Source organism: Gorilla gorilla, chromosome 14, assembly GCF_029281585.2.
Source record: "Gorilla gorilla gorilla isolate KB3781 chromosome 14, NHGRI_mGorGor1-v2.1_pri, whole genome shotgun sequence".
NCBI lineage: Eukaryota > Metazoa > Chordata > Mammalia > Primates > Hominidae > Gorilla > Gorilla gorilla.
The window spans coordinates 30,086,635-30,103,384 of NC_073238.2; the positions used below are offsets into that span (position 1 = coordinate 30,086,635).

General features: G+C 41.2%; 1 protein-coding gene across 1 annotated transcript in view; it reads left to right on the forward strand.

The window, feature by feature from the left end:
- The first annotated feature begins 2,800 nt into the window (after nucleotides 1-2,800).
- LOC134756975 (protein fem-1 homolog A-like) overlaps nucleotides 2,801-16,750 on the forward strand; it is a 30,768-nt gene continuing 16,818 nt past the window's right edge. Inside the window, 2 exon segments of the mRNA XM_063697290.1 lie at nucleotides 2,801-2,828; nucleotides 8,313-8,429. Of these exon segments, the coding sequence (XP_063553360.1) occupies nucleotides 2,801-2,828; nucleotides 8,313-8,429 (145 nt within the window).

Below are 16,750 nucleotides of genomic sequence, written 5' to 3' on the forward strand. Positions count from 1 at the left end.
AACAGGGAAAAGATTCCCTATTTAATAAATGGTGTTAGGAAAACTGGCTAGCCATATATAGAAAGCTGAAACTGGGTCCCTTTCTTACACCTTATACAAAAATTAACTCAAGATGGATTAAAAACTTAAATGTTAGACCTAAAAACCATAAAAACCCTAGAAGAAAACCTAGACAATACCATTCAGGACATAGGCAAGGGCAAAGACTTCATGACTAAAACACCAAAAGCAATGGCAACAAAAGCCAAAATAGACAAATGGGATCTAATTAAACTAAAGAGCTTCTACACAGCAAAAGAAACTATCATCAGAGTGAACAGGCAACCTACAGATTGGGTGAAAATTTTGCAATCTACCTGTCTGACAAAGGGCTAACATCCAGAATCTACAAAGAACTCAAACAAATTTACAAGAAAAAAACAAACCCATCAAAAAGTGGGCAAAGGATATGAACAGACACTTCTTAAAAGAAGACATTTATGCAGCCAACAGACACATGAAAAAATGCTCATCATTACTGGTCATCAGAGAAATGCAAATCAAAACCACAATGAGATACCATCTCATGCCAGTTAGAATGGCGACCATTAAAAAGTTAGGAAACAACAGATGCTGGAGAGGATGTGGAGAAATAGGAACACTTTTACACTGTTGGTGGGAGTGTAAATGAGTTTAACCATTGGGGAAGACAGTGTGGTGATTCCTCAAGGATCCAGAACTAGAAATACCATTTGACCCAGCAATCCCATTACTGGGTATATACCCAAAGGATTATAAATCATGCTACTGTAAAGACACATACACATGTATGTTTATTGCGGCACTCTTCACAATAGCAAAGACTTGGAACCAACCCAAATGTCCATCAGTGGTAGACTGGATTAAGAAAGTGTGGCACATATACACCATGGAATACTATGTAGTCATAAAAAAGGATGAGTTCATGTTCTTTGTAGGGACATGGATGAAGCTGGAAACCATCATTCTCAGCAAACTATCACAAGGACAGAAAACCAAACACTGCATGTTCTCACTCATAGGTGGTAATTGAACAATGAGAACACATGGACATAGGGTGGGGAACATCACACACCGGGGCCTGTTAGGGGGTGGGCAGCTGGGGGAGGGATAGCATTAGGAGAAATACCTAATGTAAATGGTGAGTTGATGGGTGCAGCAAACCAACGTGGCACATGTATACCTATTTAACAAACCTGCACATTGTGCAAATGTACCCTAGAACTTAAAGTCTAATAATAAAAAAAAGAAATTTAGTGGACAAAGTGAGTAGCTATTTTTTCTGCTTTCATCTCACTAAATCTAGTTTAATAATCAGATTGCAATAACATAATAAATTTTATAGTAAGATTGTATATAATTACCTATATATTGGAAGACAAGGGAAAAGTTATAACTGTGAGTGCTGATGAAGCTAACATTTTACCTGCATTTTGAAGTGTGAATGAACATTCAACAGGAAAAAAGGGCAGAAAAAAATGCACTTATTTCATGGAATAAGATGTAAGATATATGAAAGAAAAATGTGAGTAATGTAATAAGTAATGCTTTAAAAAAAAAGTAGGGAAGCCATTAATGTACTGTGACTGTTACATTATGTTCAAAGTGAGAACTAAAGCCATATTCAACAGAAGCCTCCCTCACTTTTATCATACTCTTCTTATATCTGTACTTTTTTTTTTTTTTTGAGACAGAGTCTCTCTCTGTCACCAAGGCTGGAGTGCGATGGCATGATCTCAGCTCACTGCAACCTCCGCCTCCTGGGGTCAAGCGATTCTCCTGCCTCAGCCTCTCGAGTAGCTGGGATTACACGCATGTGCCACCATGCCCAGCTAATTTTTTGTATTTTTAGTAGAGATGGGGTTTCACCGTGCTGGCCAGGCTGGTCTCAAATTCCTGACCTCATGACCCACCCGCCTCAGCCTCCCAAAGTGCTGGGATTACAGGCATGAGCCACCATGCCTGGTCTTAGATCTGTACTTTCTAACAGAGCAACACAACTAGCATTTCTAACAAATGCTGCAAATCTTAAAGACGATGGTGTTCAGCATAATCTAAGAATACAGAGCATAAAAACCTATTTTAGAAAAAATATTAAAAGCATAATGGTAAAATTCAACACTTATTTTTAGAACCTACTGTGTGCCAGGCACTTTAAAAAATGTTTTTAATACAAGGATGAGCAAAATTGGTGAAATCTCTGCCCCTGTGGAGTGTCCAGTCTAATGAAAAAACAGTAAGCAAGTTAAGCAAATGCATAATATAGTGTTAGGTTGTGATAAGGGCTATGTGGAAAAAATAAAGGGTGGTTGAATATAGAATGACACAATGTGTGTGTGTAGAGAGTATTGTTGGGGAGAAGGCTCAGAAGTGAAAGAAATGATGAAAGAACCACACCAATATCTGATGCAAGAGGGAGTAGCCAATCAGAAGCCTTAAGGCTGCAAGAGCTGGGAGGTTTAATAAACAGCAAGAAAAATAGTGCCAAAGTGATATAGAGTGGCAGAGGGAAAAGTAGTAAGAGATACAAAAGATAAGCAGGGCCTAGATTCCCTGTGGCCTGGGAGATAATGGTGAAGACTTATGGATTTGTTTCATGTGATGAAAATCTGTTGTAGAATTTGAGCAGGAAATGATGTGATCTGATCTACATTTTTGAAAGAATCATTCTGGCTCCTGTTTGGAAAATAGCTGGGATTGGGTTGGAAAAAAAAAAAAGTAATGGAAGTAGAGGGAACAGTCAGAAGTGACTGCAGTAATTTAGAAGAGAGATAACGGAACCATGGCCTCGGGTAGTATCTACAAAAAAGGTGAGAACTCGATTTAGGATGTGTTGTGAAGGTAAAGTTGACAGGCTTTGCCAATGGAATGGATGTGGAGTGTGTAAAACATAGGGAATCCAGGCTGATTTTTAAGTTGAGGGCCAGAGCCACTGGATAGTTAAAGATGATATTTCCACTAAGACTGGAAGTGAGGCGGAGCATCATATTTGGGGCAGGGTGGAATCAAAGTTTCTGTTTTGAGTGGTTAAATTCAGAATGCTTCTCAGATATCCCAGAGGAGGTGTTAATTTGGCAGTCAGGTATCTGAATCTGGACACAGAGGGGGAGGTCAAGGCTGGATGTGTTAGTTTAGAAATAACCAGCATTTAGGTAAGATTAAAACCTATGATATAGGATAAAATTATCTAAAGAGAGCATTTACTCAGAGAACTCTCAATATTCAGGAACACAAGCCTATCCAGACTGGCTCAGGATAAATAAAGTTTTATGTAGAAGACAAATATTTGCCCATGTAGAATCAAAGAAAAGGCACAAATAAATACAAGCCCATCATCTGTCTTGGTTACGCAGAATACATGAGGCAGTAAAGGATAAGGATTAAACTTTCAAGATGTGAATGTCTTGAATTCAGATGTCAAACAGAACTGAATTTGAATCTGTTTCTCACCAGCCAAATGAGTGTTTGGTGAAGATGACCATGATGATGATAATGACTTACATTTCTTAATGTTTCCCCTATGTGTGTAGGACTTTTAAGCTTGTTCCAGTACAGGTAGGGAAAGGAAATTCACATTAGTTTATTCACACACATAGAGAGAGGGTTGGGGTCTCTGTGTGCTGCCCAGGCTGGTCTCAAATTCCTGGGCTCAAATAATCCTCCTGCCTAGGTCTCCCAAAGTGCTGGGATTACAGGCATGATCCACTGTGCCCTGCCCTAAATATATTTTATATATAGCAGGTAATAAAACAAGAACATGAGGATTACAATTTTTAATCACAGAGGGAAAGATTTTGTGAGAATAACATAATTTCATATTCAAACAGCAAGTCTTTAACTAATTCTTTGATTAAAGTATTGACAAAACCATTTTGAAAAATGTTTCTGTGGCACTTTTACCCGTGAAGTTTTGAAAGATCTACACTTGGTAAATTTAGCATCTTTTAATTTTTCTTTCCCCTACAGTAATTACAAAATTCTGGAGGGGGAAAAAATGTAATATTCTCCAGGAATGAGAATGGAAGATAATACTTTGAGCTATACTAGACATAATCATTTTTGTACATGCACTTTCAGAAGAGGTCCCATGCTGTGGACTGAACTTCAAATGAAATACAGTAATTGTCTCTGGCATTCAATACCCATAGGCATATTTTTACAAGAACATACATTAGTATACGCCTGCTAGATACATAACAATGTGTGAGTATATTTTAAGAGAATCTTAATGTGACTAACAAATAGCAATCAAATTGTTCGCAATTTCAGGCTCAAAATTGAAAAGAAGAGGAATTTTTTTTACTAAAAAATTATATACACAGAAATAGTGATGCAGAGTTGAGCATTAATGCAAATTAGGATGAAATACAAGAAGTAATCCTTGCCAACCATCTGCCTAGCTTCTCCCCACATCTACCCTTCCCTAGCAGGGGTGAGCTATTTTACCTCCTGGGGAGATGGGAAATGACAGAGAGTGAGAGGCTAATCAGAAGTTTCAAGCACCCCCTTCTCTAAAAGCAGGAGGCTGTTGGTGAGTACTGGAATTTTGTTTTTCTAATTTGGTCTTGAGGTCTCTGTAAAATGGCTATGAATTCTAACCCTGCACTGAAAGGGCTCCAGTATTTGGGTCATGGATGTCTACAGTGACTTCTTTATCCTGGTGGATGGCCTAATGCCTAAGTGTTGCCTAGTGCCTAAGCGTCCAACCCATGACCAGGTGTCCCACTCACGGGAAACATGCTTATACCAGCAGGCACTCTCATGGCTCTTGTCTGACCTATGTCCAGTTTATTTCTACTAAGATATCCATTGTCTAGGAGAGCTTTCCCTTGGAAAGAAGCTAGGTTCAGGTATGTCAGTCAGGTGAGATGCAGAGGAGGCGATGCAACAAAAACCACACAATAATAGGAGGAGTTTATTACTTACAGATTAGAGAAAAGGGCAGCACTCCTTGCAGAGCTGATGGGAAAGCGGAGCCATTCGAGACATACATGCTCTACCAGAACCACAAAGTGCAGAGCAAAAGAGAGAGTGAGGGACCTGTGTGCTAAAGCTTTTATTGGAGTCCAGGGTATTATTAGGTGGGTTTCCATGGGAGTTCTAATTTGCAAGTTTAAAGCAAGCTGTTGCAAGTCCTATGTGGCCATGCTGTTACTGAGAGGTTGTTGCTGCAGCATATCTGTACAGTCTATGGGGGATGGAGGAGTCAGTGGGGTAAGCCAATAGGTGGTACCTAACTGTCCCTTAGGGAAGGTGGTCAACAGCAGACAACTGTATAAGGGAGATATCTGGATTGACCATATTAAGGAACTGGGATGAAATAGAGAACTGGAAATTGTGCCAAGGGTGACTAAACCATGTTTCTTGTATGAGAAAGTCCAACTTATATTCAAAATGAATGCCAAGGCGATATAAAATTACAGGAATTCACTACCATGCACCCCCATGCTCCTGAATTTTCAAGTCCAGACTCCCTATATGTAGCTGATAATATGGGTGCCAAGTAATCTGGAAATTCCTGGAATTTCTGCAGCTAATTGGAAATCCCAGCCCATTTCATTCAAGGTAATCTGTCTTTGGGTCCAAAGTCAGTATTTTATGACACTTAGGTGCTCTTATCAAAGATGTGTGTATGAAATGGCTTAAGGAGAAAATAGACACACAACAGTTTGCCTTTGCCCTGTAGAGCTCTCAGGTAGGTCCAGCCCATCCTGGGACTTGGAGTGATTTCAGATACTCTGAATGCCTCTGGTTCCCAAACTGCCATGGGCTTGCTGGTGGAACAAAAACAGACCTTGATACCCTTACTATGAATTATATGTATGATTGGCTAACTGAAAGCAAAACCATAATGGAACATGACTGCAGACACGTATATATTCTCCAGGGGGTCCATGTTTTGTTGGGGCAAACATATCTCACCAGGTGAATGGCCTCAATGGCTGAAGGCAGCATGAACCCTAAACTCTTAGATACTTGGATAATTCATTGGGAACAACAACAGACAGAGTTGAAGCTAGTCTTTAAGAATATTCCCTACAAGCCAGCACAGACAAAAATCTTTCAGGTATAAAATTCTCTTCTTTCTTACTGTAGTGTATCTTTGGCAACATGGGTACACAGACTATGGAAAGCTTTAGAATGTAAGTTACATTTTAGTAGCTCTGTTGGTGGAATATATATGTGTCCAAAGAGCTTTCTTAATTGGATGTGGGCTTACCCTGTTCTACTTTAGTCCACATTCCTTGTTATTAAACTTTTTATTGCTGCAGCATATTCTCTAAATATAATTTACTCCTGATAATAATTAACATTACAGAAGAAAGCTATAAATATAAGGTGATAATATAACATAAAATATATATTTATATGTCATATATTACATAGTAAATAAAATACATGTTAAATCAAAATAAAATAGTATTATAGGCTAAAATATATATGTACACATAAACATTTAGTGTAAATGTGCATATAAAAGGAGAAAAAACGAAATACATTAAGGTGATAATACTGTAGGTAGGTAGGGAGATTGTGGTAGTTTACTTTTTCACATATTCCAAAATATTTAATTACTATTTTATAACTTACATAAATTGTAGAATAACTTCTCTTGTTTAGTAACAGCATAGAGAGGGGTAAAACTGGCAGAAATGGATATGTTTGATCAATGTTGATCCTTCAAACTACAGTGATCCACTTCTGAGAACAGGGACTCACATTTAATGAGGGAGTAAGCCACCTTCTTACAGAGCATGAGATTCAGCTTCTCCTGTCATGAGATGGGGTCAGGCTCTGGGCCAGGAGAGCAATGGCCAGCTTTGGAAGCTATATCTCAGGTCACATTCAAAAGCACACATTTCCAATTCTTTTCCCAACGCTGCTTTTGTCACATTAGAATGAAATTTGCCCTCTGTGTTGAAATATTCTATAAAAAACACAGTCTTGCCTAAGTTAAAATTTAAAGTTAGCTTGTCTGACAGCTGGGATGTAAAGAGACAGTGAAAGGATTCTGACTTTTGGCATTGTCAGCAGTTTCCCTTGAGAATGGAGCCATGTCTTTCTGCAACCTGCAGCTCTCGCTTTCCTGCTGTGACTGAGCCAGTGGGATCGTCGGCCAGGAGAGGGCGCCTCACTCAGTGAGACATAAATCCAACAGCACCCTATGAGGGCACTAGGAAGGTGAAACTCAATCCTCACCTACACTTGCTCTGCTCTCTGCCGTTTCAGCATTCCACCTTAGGGCGTCAGGCTTAACTTTGCAGGTGTTAAATCTCCGTGTGTCCATGAAACACTTGAAGTACTATTTCAGCAGCTTGGAGAAATCCCAAACACAAGTCAGGAAGTTATCTCCGTCAGAGGCTTGCCGCCTCACCCCTGCATGGCTCTCAGAGAAAGCTTCCATTCTGTGAGACACATTCCAATCATCGCACTGTGGCTAAAAGGCTAAATATAGGAGAGACATTTGCCCAGATATAGCAAAGCCGATGTTGGTTTGCCTAGGCAATTTGATAAATGATGATTGTGTGCAAGTGTTGGCTAAATAGACCATAGACTACATATTAAGATAACTTATGACGTCTGCTGGAGAGAATGGGAAAGTGGGTGTGTGTGGATGTTTGGCACTGCCTGGGGCTATGGCTATAAGAACCTGAGTCTAGGATTTGCCATAGAATATTCTGTGAGCAAAAAAGACACCTACTTCTCAGTTATAATCCTCATAAGAATTTTTATATTTTTTAAGCTGTGCAATCCACAGCTGTGTAACTGAGAAAAATCACTTAACCTGTCTGAACCTAGGTTTCCTCAAATATATTCAGTCTGCACTCCCAGGACCTCACTTTAAGAGAAACCTGAATCTCTTGAGCACGAGCATTTGGATGGGTGTTATTCCCTTCCTGCACACCTTCTGTGCTTCAAAGAGAGAACTTATGTAACCTTTTTCCTCATGTATCCCTGCTTTGAAACCTGTAAATTTCTATCTTTCTCTGCCCCTTTCTGACTTCTTTTATTATTATTTTCAACCTCATCGATTTCTTCAAACTACTTTCCATCCACTAAATATTTCTAATGAGCCCTGTACATTTTTCTGTACCACTGTGGAAAAAAAGTAAAATAATTTCTGTCTTAACAAAGGATTGCTGCACCCATCTAGCATTAAAAGGAAGAAGAAAAAGCGGGACACATTGAAAACAATAAGCATTGATTTCTCTGGCTCTACCTACAGACCTGCTACTGTGAGGCTTTTAATCCATCTTCACCGCTGCTTTCTTCCCTTGCTTTGTCTTTTAAAGTTTCAGGGGACTGTCACAAACAGGGTCTTACTGAGGGCCTCCTGCTGCTGCTCTGTGGCCTTGATGAGCCCGTGGGGCTGGTTCCTGCGGCTCCTCCTGGCCAGTTGTCCACTGCAGGTGCCATGGATCCAAGAATTACCTCTGCTGGGCACCTCCCTCCCACACAATGACACCCTGCTTCCAGGACATGCTGAGTCCTATCTCAAGGCATTCTTGGTCTTCCCTCAATGTTCCAGAGTAATATTATTTTATCTAGAACATTCCTGTGTTGAAGCTCAGTAAATGTAAGCACAAGTAGGCAAAAGTGTATTGCTTTGGGTGGTAAACTTTCTCCATGCTCTCCCTGGACCCCTTCTTATCCACTTTACCAGCCATGTGAATGCATCCTATAGCTTCTCTGTGCTTTGTTCCAAATGGCCTGCCCCTGTGACCTTCTTCAGAGGCTGACCATGGGCCAGTCCATCCCTCCCAGAGAGAGCCTGGAATGCCTGGTAGTGTAGTTCTAGGGAAGCCTATAGCCAATGACTGTGCAAGATTCTGAAAGCCTGACTCCCTTTCCTCAAAATGGGGCAAATTCTGACATAATTTATGGTCTAGAGCTCCCCAAAGATCTGGCTAAGGCCAAGGAGTTGGCTAAAATTGTGCCTTTCTCTGTTCTTCATTTCCTTTTCTCTTGCATTCTTCTCCTGGCCCTTAATAAATACCTTGTTCATGATCTGTGTCTCAGAGTCGGCTTCTGGAGGTCCAGCCTTAGGTATTTGGTTAGGAGTGCAAGGATGATTTTTGGAGGCAGATTCTGAGGGTGGGATTCTAGAGTTAAGTCACCAGCTAAGTGGCAATAAATACCCCATCACAGGGGGTATGTGGAACCCAGAGGGGCCCTGACACACTAGAGCATTGCAGTTGCTAAAACTTTTACCTGGAGCGAATTAAGATGATGTTATGGGTTGAATTATGTAACCTCAAAAGATGTTGAATTTCACCCCCAGTACCTGGGAATGTGATATTACTGGGAAATAAGATATTTTCAGATAATCCAACTAGAATGAGATCATTAGGGTGGGCCCTAATTCAATATCACTGTTGACCTCACAAAAAAAGTGAAATTTGAACATGGAGACATACATGCTTAGAGGAAATATGGTGTGAAGACACAGGGCATCCATAAGAACAATTTGAGGCCAACAGGGAGGTCATGGAACAGATTCTTCCCTACGGTTCTCAGAACCAACCTTGCCGACACCTTGATTTTGGACTTCTAGTCTCCAGAACTGTGAGACAATAAATTCCTCATGTTCTATGCCACCCAATTTATTGTATTTTGTTATAGAAGCCCTAGGAAACTAATACAGAAGGGATTCTGACAGAACAGGTATGCTAGATTGTGCAATTTTCTTTGGCTTTTGATGGTACAAGGTAAATGGTCATTACAAAGGCTGTGGATGGGTTCCATGATAAATAGGCTCCAGTTGGTCAGCATAAGGCAAAGTGAGAAAGTCAGAAAGTCCCTTGGCAGCTCTTAAACAAACCCCCTTTTTCTATAGCCAAGGGAGACCATGCTGAAGACCAGGCCAGGACCAACTATAAGAACAGTGGACCTTTGGTGGCTCATGCCTGTAATCCCGGCACTTTGGGAGGCCGAGGCAGATGGATCACCTGAGGTCGGGAGTTCGAGACCAGCCTGAGCAACATGGAGAAACCCCATCTCTACTAAAAATACAAAATTAGCCAGGCATGGTGGCATGTGCCTGTAATCCCAGTTACTCAGGAGGCTGAGGCAGGAGAATCACTTGAACCCGGGAGGCAGAGGTTGCAGAGAGCTGAGATCATGCCATTGCACTCCAGCCTGGGCAACAAGAGCAAGACTCCATCTCAAAACAAACAAACAAAATGAAACAAAACAAAAACAAAACAGTGGACCTTCAGGGACGCCCAGTTTACATCCTCAGCAATCCCATGCAACAGTCAGGACCTTGGTAAGGAAGAAATGGCTTCTTAAGACTTGGAATCAGAAAATGTGAATAGATGTCATTGATAAATGTGAAACTGCAGCTGTCGCTGAATCCTCTGGTCCTGCAGGATGGGCCCACATCTTCTTTCTAGAGGGCAGAACTCTCTTGCTTGAAGATTGGAAGCAAGTGTACAAATGTAAGCAGAGAAGCCTAACAAGAGATTAATTTTATGGCTTATATCTTTATTACAACTTAAATCCAATATGTTTATTAGACCTTACAGTTCTGTCTGAGAGAAAAGAGGGATATGTTAAAGTCCTCACTCCACAAGATTTGTAACCATAGGCATAAAACCTTTAAAGGATATACTTTATGGCGGTGCATTCCAAATTTACACATAAAACAGATTTCTGCTATTGCATTCCAAATTCAGACATAAAACAGATTTCCAACTTCTTTCACCTGTTGGGCTGGTCCCATGTCATATACTCAATGTGCAGTACTCACTTCTTTGAGCCTCAGTAACATGTGAGTAGAAATGGGATCATTGTAATAAATCTACTTGCATCAATATATGTTCCTTGTCTCATAACAGCCATTTCTCCCCAACCTTAATTAAATATTTCTGAGGGGTAACTAAAGAATACTGGATTGCTGTTGGTTTCAGATGAAATCTGTGCAGAGTCTGTGCCATGAAGGGCTCTGTCTATATTTTGGTTACAAAAGTTATCTTATTTTGGCAGGGTGCGATGGCTCATACTTATAATCCCAGCATTTTGGGAGGCAGAGGTAGGAGAACTGCTTGAGCCCAAGAGTTTGAGACCAGCCTAGGTAACATAGCGAGATCCCATTTCTACAAAAAAAAAATTAATTAAAAAATTTTATAAATTTGTAAAGCTCTTTGTGCATATATTGTCTGATGTCATATTCTCCTCAAGCAGCCCCTGAGATGAGGAGTCATGTGGGAGTAATTTATTGAGAAGGTGATCTCCAAGGAAGACAGGGAAGGAGAAGGGAAAGAAGGATATGGAAAAGAGAACCCAAGAAAGTGTGTGATTTTGTCAAAGTCCAGCTTCAGCCTCATCCAACTTGAGGCCAGGGAGTCAGATTGTCAGACACTTGGACCAGTCAGTCAGTCATTGCCTAAGAACTGCACAGAGGGTTAAAACTCCCCATTCTCCCAGCTCCATGCAGAGATCCTTAAAGACAGTCCCAGTTGCGGCCGGGTGTGGTGGCTCATGCCTGTTATCCCAGCACTTTGGAAGGCTGAGGCAGGCGGATCAAGAGGTCAGGAGTTTGAGACCAGCCTGGCCAATATAGTGAAACCTCATCTCTACTAAAAATACAAAAATTAGCCAGGTTCGGTGGCAGGTGCCTGTAATCCCAGCTACCCAGGAGGCTGAAGCAGGAGGATTGCTTGAACCCAGGAGGCAGAGGTTGCAGTAAGCTGAGATCATGCCACTGCATTCCAGCTTGGGTGACAGAGGAAGACTCAGTCTCAAAAAAAAAAAAGCCTCAGTTGCAGGCCTTCGGAAGCAAAGCACAAAGCAGCTGGAATAGGCTTACAGAAAGAGCACAAGAATGCGGGGTATCTGTGTGTGCTGTCAACAGTGCTCACTATTACTGTGAATGAATATCTGTGTCCCCCCAAAATTCATATATTGAAGCCTAACCCCCAAGTTGATGATATTTGGAGGTGGGGCCTTGGGGAGGTGATTAGGTCATGAGTGTGAAGCCCTCATAGGTGTGATTCCTGCCCTTGTAAGAAAAGATGATCTCTCTCTCCACCATCTAAGGATACAAGAAGACAGCATCTGCAAACCAGGAAGGCGGTCTTCACCAGTCACAGAGTCTGCTGACACCCTGACCCTGGACTATCCTAGGCTCCAGAACTCCAGAAATCAATCTCTGTTGTTTAAATCACTCAGTCTTTGGTATCTTGTTATAGCAGCCCAAACTGACTAAGACAATTATACATGTCAAAATCCTTTCTAATCTGTGGATCTGGGCTTTGCAATTTTGCATGTCTCACAGCCAGCAGAGGATTCTATTATTAATGGTAATCCATGTCAAATTTAATACTATAAGAATTTTTCATAAAATCAATTTGTTTTTAACCTTTTGGCTATCAAACTAGTTGTGATTTGAAATCCAAGACAATTAAATCTTTGTAAAATGTGGGTCTTTTTGTAAGATGACTTTAGCCACAGAGAAAATGTAAAATTTTAGGAAGCGTAAGACATGTAGTTAGCACCGAGATTACTATGTGAGGCCTAATGTCATCTATGTGTAAGGCAATCATCAGTGTTACATTTCATTAGAAAGATGGCTTTTAAAAAACAACTAGCACCAAGGTGGGCAGATCACCTGAGGTCAGGAGTTCGAGACCAGCTTGCCCAACATGGTGAAACCCCATCTCTATTAAAAATATAAAAAATTAGCCAGGTGTGGTGGCAGATGCCTGTAATCCCAGCTACTTGGGAGGCTGAGGCAGGAGACTCGCTTGAACCCAGAAGGCAGAGGTTGCAGTGAGCCGAGATTGCTCAACTGTACTCCAGCCTGGGTGACAAGAGTGAAACTCCGTTAAAAAAAAGAAAAAAGAAAAAAGAAAACTAGCCAGCTTCACAATGGAGGCAGTTCCATAATTTGTTGGGATTTTGGAATGGCAGTGAGCTACATATCTTTTCTTTCATGTTCTAACATATAGAAAACAAACTAAGTCTTTGTATATTAGCTAACTCAGCAGAACAGTCTGTGGGAGATTATATTGATCTTGAATACACAGTGCACACGTATTGGATATTGATGCATAATTTGGGTCTAATTTCATCTCGTATCTAAATACCTGTAAACATTTAGAATGGTTTAAATGTACAGGCTCAGAATGACTTTAATAGGGCCTTTAAAATTTATATTTATATATTTAAATAAGTGCTGATGGCACTGTTGTTTATAATATTAGGTTTCTTGCTGACCTCTCAGAATTTTCCTTAGAGCCTGAGACAGGCTGACTGGTTGGTTCCCTATCTTAAGATTGTCTGAAGGAAAAGGATAAAAGCCCCTCAACTCAAGCTTTAGCTTGTCTAACTCTCAGCCAATCAGCAATAAAAGACCAAGGAAGCTATTAATTGCAAATTTCTATTTCAGGGGGCTAGGGGCTTTCCCAGAGTCCCATACATGGAGTCAGATTTAAACTCCAACCTAAAGTTATCTTTTCCTCATTTTAACACTAAAGTTCATGCCCAGGGGTGGAGACTTAAAATGCTAATGCTACATGAAATGTATGAAGAAACATGTTGAGCCATTGTGCAGGTGCTAGCAAAACTCCCCCTATACATTCCCTGAGGGAACCCTTCCCTATGGAAAGACCCTATACCTAACCAAACCACACAGTATCTTCAGGGAACAGCCCACTCCTTTTTGCTCTCTCATGGCTGGCTCCCTGAGAGGTAATAAACTCTCTTCATTGCTGCCTCTGGTGAACTCTCTTGATTTCTATCCTGGGAAATCACAAGATCCCAGGGCACTGGTAAGAAGCTTATCACAGATTCTTTGAATTTCTTCAATGGTTCTGAAACAGGAGTGTTCCCTTGACCCCTTTGCGGGACTTGTGACATGAGCGACTTGTTTACTTGTTTACCATGCTTGAATCCCTTATGGAAGGAAGCACATGAGTGGATGGGTGTGGGAACCAGAGCAAATGAATGTGGAACTGGCCTGTGGCTCCTCTCCGGTGGGAGCAAGCTTTGTGTGGGTTCTGCAGCAGTGTCAAAGTGTGTTACAATGGTCTTTTAGCTCTGCGGTCTGGGAGGGGCTGTCTGTGACCCCCAGAGCCCCAGAGGGCATGTGTTACAATCAGTGCTCCTTTAACATTTGCTGTCTGTGGATGGCTAAGTGTTAACCAGCTCAGTGGATGGTCAGGGTGACAGCCTTTTACACTTTGCTGTCTTGGTACCTGAGTTCTGATCCAGCGTCCAGGAAGAATCAGGTCACATGAACAAATTGAAGGTGGTGAATGTGGAGGACTTTATTGAGTGGTAAAAGTGGGCCTCAGTGGGAAAGGGAGCTGGAAAGGGGATGGAGCGGGAAGATAAGCTTCCCCTGGAGCCTGGGTGTCTCCAGCTGAACTCCTCTCTGACCATAGTCCCTGACCTCCAGCTGCTGCTTCTCATCTCAATATCCAGACACTTCTCTCTTCTGTGTGTGTGTCCACTGAGTCTGGGGCTTGGGGTTCTTATGGGCACAGGATAGGGGGTGGTGTGGGGTGGGCCAAAAGGCAACAATCAGGTGGGAAACAGGGATAGTTCTCACTTTGGGCTGCGGGTCCAGGCATGTGGGTGGAGCCCTTGCCAAAGATCCTGCCCTCTTCTACCAGTATTTGCCTGCCTTCTGTCCATTTCAGTTCGAGACAGTTTGTGCAATTTGGAAACAGCCAGATCTAAACAGTGTAAAATCTGGATAGTCAGGCAGAATAAGGCTGGAAAAAATATATAATTATATAGAATAAAGCTGAAAAAATTCACTGAGTAATACTCTGTGTGTGTACCTACATGCACATGTAACAAAGTGATAATTTCTATTTCCTTAGATGTTTCAAAATGTATCTTGAACATATGACGAATATTTAATGTTTTCTGGGTGACTACATTGAAGCCCACCACTCACTTGGGACAGAAAAGTCATTTTTTGGTGTGTGATTATACTTGCTATCTTATGGTCACAACTTTTAATACTACATAGAAGCATTAATATTTTTTATTTTTCCTTTAGATCCTTCACTGAATTCAACCCAGTCTGCTCAACAGTTCACCAAGGGTCTTGCTATCTCCAATTTCAGGATATGCTTTCCATCACCAATACCCAGGTTAATGGACACTCCTCAACCCTTTGTCAGTCCCTGCCCAGCATTGCCTTTGAGACTGAATTCTGGACGGCCTTTCCATGTTCTCTTTTCTGTAAAAAGGAGACTTTTTATTTCTGGCAGCACTTGCCTAGGAGATAGCAAAGTTAAATGTTGTGTTTCATCACAATCAGTCTCAACTAACTAAAACTAATTAAACACTAGGGATTTTGAGTAACCCACCTACCCTCACTAGACCCTTTCTGGATCTAACTGAAGATGTTCATGATCAAGAAGCAAGAGGCTGTTTCAGCTCTCATGTACAGATCTCAGCCTTGTATGAAAGGTAGTTCTCAGTGCTTAATTAGCACCAGCAGCATGGCCCTACACTTCATAGCATTTAAAACCTTCAGTTTTGCCCTTAGGTCCACCTATGCAGTTGTCCCCTAATAAGCTCAGCTCAGCTCCAGGCCACCCCTGGCTCTGTGGCCCATGGTTTTTGTATTATTCTTTGTCATCTCTAATTAGCCTCTTCTGCCTCACCACTACTTAATTATTTATCCTTTTCAGAACTTCTGGCATGTATTGCACTATATTTTACTTTTAAAATATGTTGCCAGTGTTCTCAGTTTGTCATTTATATGACATGTTCCATGACAAAGTACATCCCTAATACAAAGCCTTAAGCAATCTCATTAAGGACAGATTGCTGATATCTAATTTCTTTTCCCATTCGTAGAGGCAGTGGTCTTCAAAGTGTGGCCTCCAGACAGCAATATCAATATCACCTGGGAATTTGCTAGAAATGTAAATTCTCAAGTCCCAGCTCAAACTCAATGAATCAGAAACTCTGGGTGTGGGGCCCAGCAGTCCTTCAGGTGTTTCTAACCACATATTCAAATTTGACAATTGCTTACTCAGGGTCTCACCCCTGGTAGTGTCTTAATAAATGCCTGTTAGGTTGACTCTGATAAGTCTTTCTCTCAAGCCATCTTAAAAAGCATGGAATCCAAAAATTCCAGAAAGAAATGAGGAAAAATGTTACAAAGAATGAAGTAGGGATTTTAGGTTTACGAGCAATTAGAGGGAACCGAGTCTTCACAAAGAAACACAATATCCTGATTTCCTATCTCATGCTTGATTTTCCTACATTGTCTCACCTCAGCTGCATGATTCCATGTATCTCACTAACCCTTCTATTTGCCTTCTGTAAGGTTACATGTGGATTCTGAGAAAAATCTTTTTCAACATTCTATCTCTTATTCCCATTTCAGTCTATGTCTTCACAGAAAATTATCACCGCAAAGCTGAGCGGTTTCTGGAGAATCTTGGCTCATTCACTGAATTCTTTGGGAAGGGCTGGTTCCCTTTGCACATCTTCACTAAACTTGGACCTTTTTGATGACTCTCATTTTCTATCACCACCATAGTCTTTAGATGTCCAGTGGAGCAGGGAAACTGCTGGTTTCCTGCACAGGTTGCTCGGGGCAAAGATGGAAGTTGGAAGTAAGGAAAAGCATGGAGTTGGAATTGGATGCTGAATGCTGAAGCAAAAGAGTACTCAATGTCTCTGTGGTTTTGCTTTGTGCTGGGCCTTCCTAAACCTTGTGAACACCTGATAAATGTTCATTTGATTATGTCAAGCT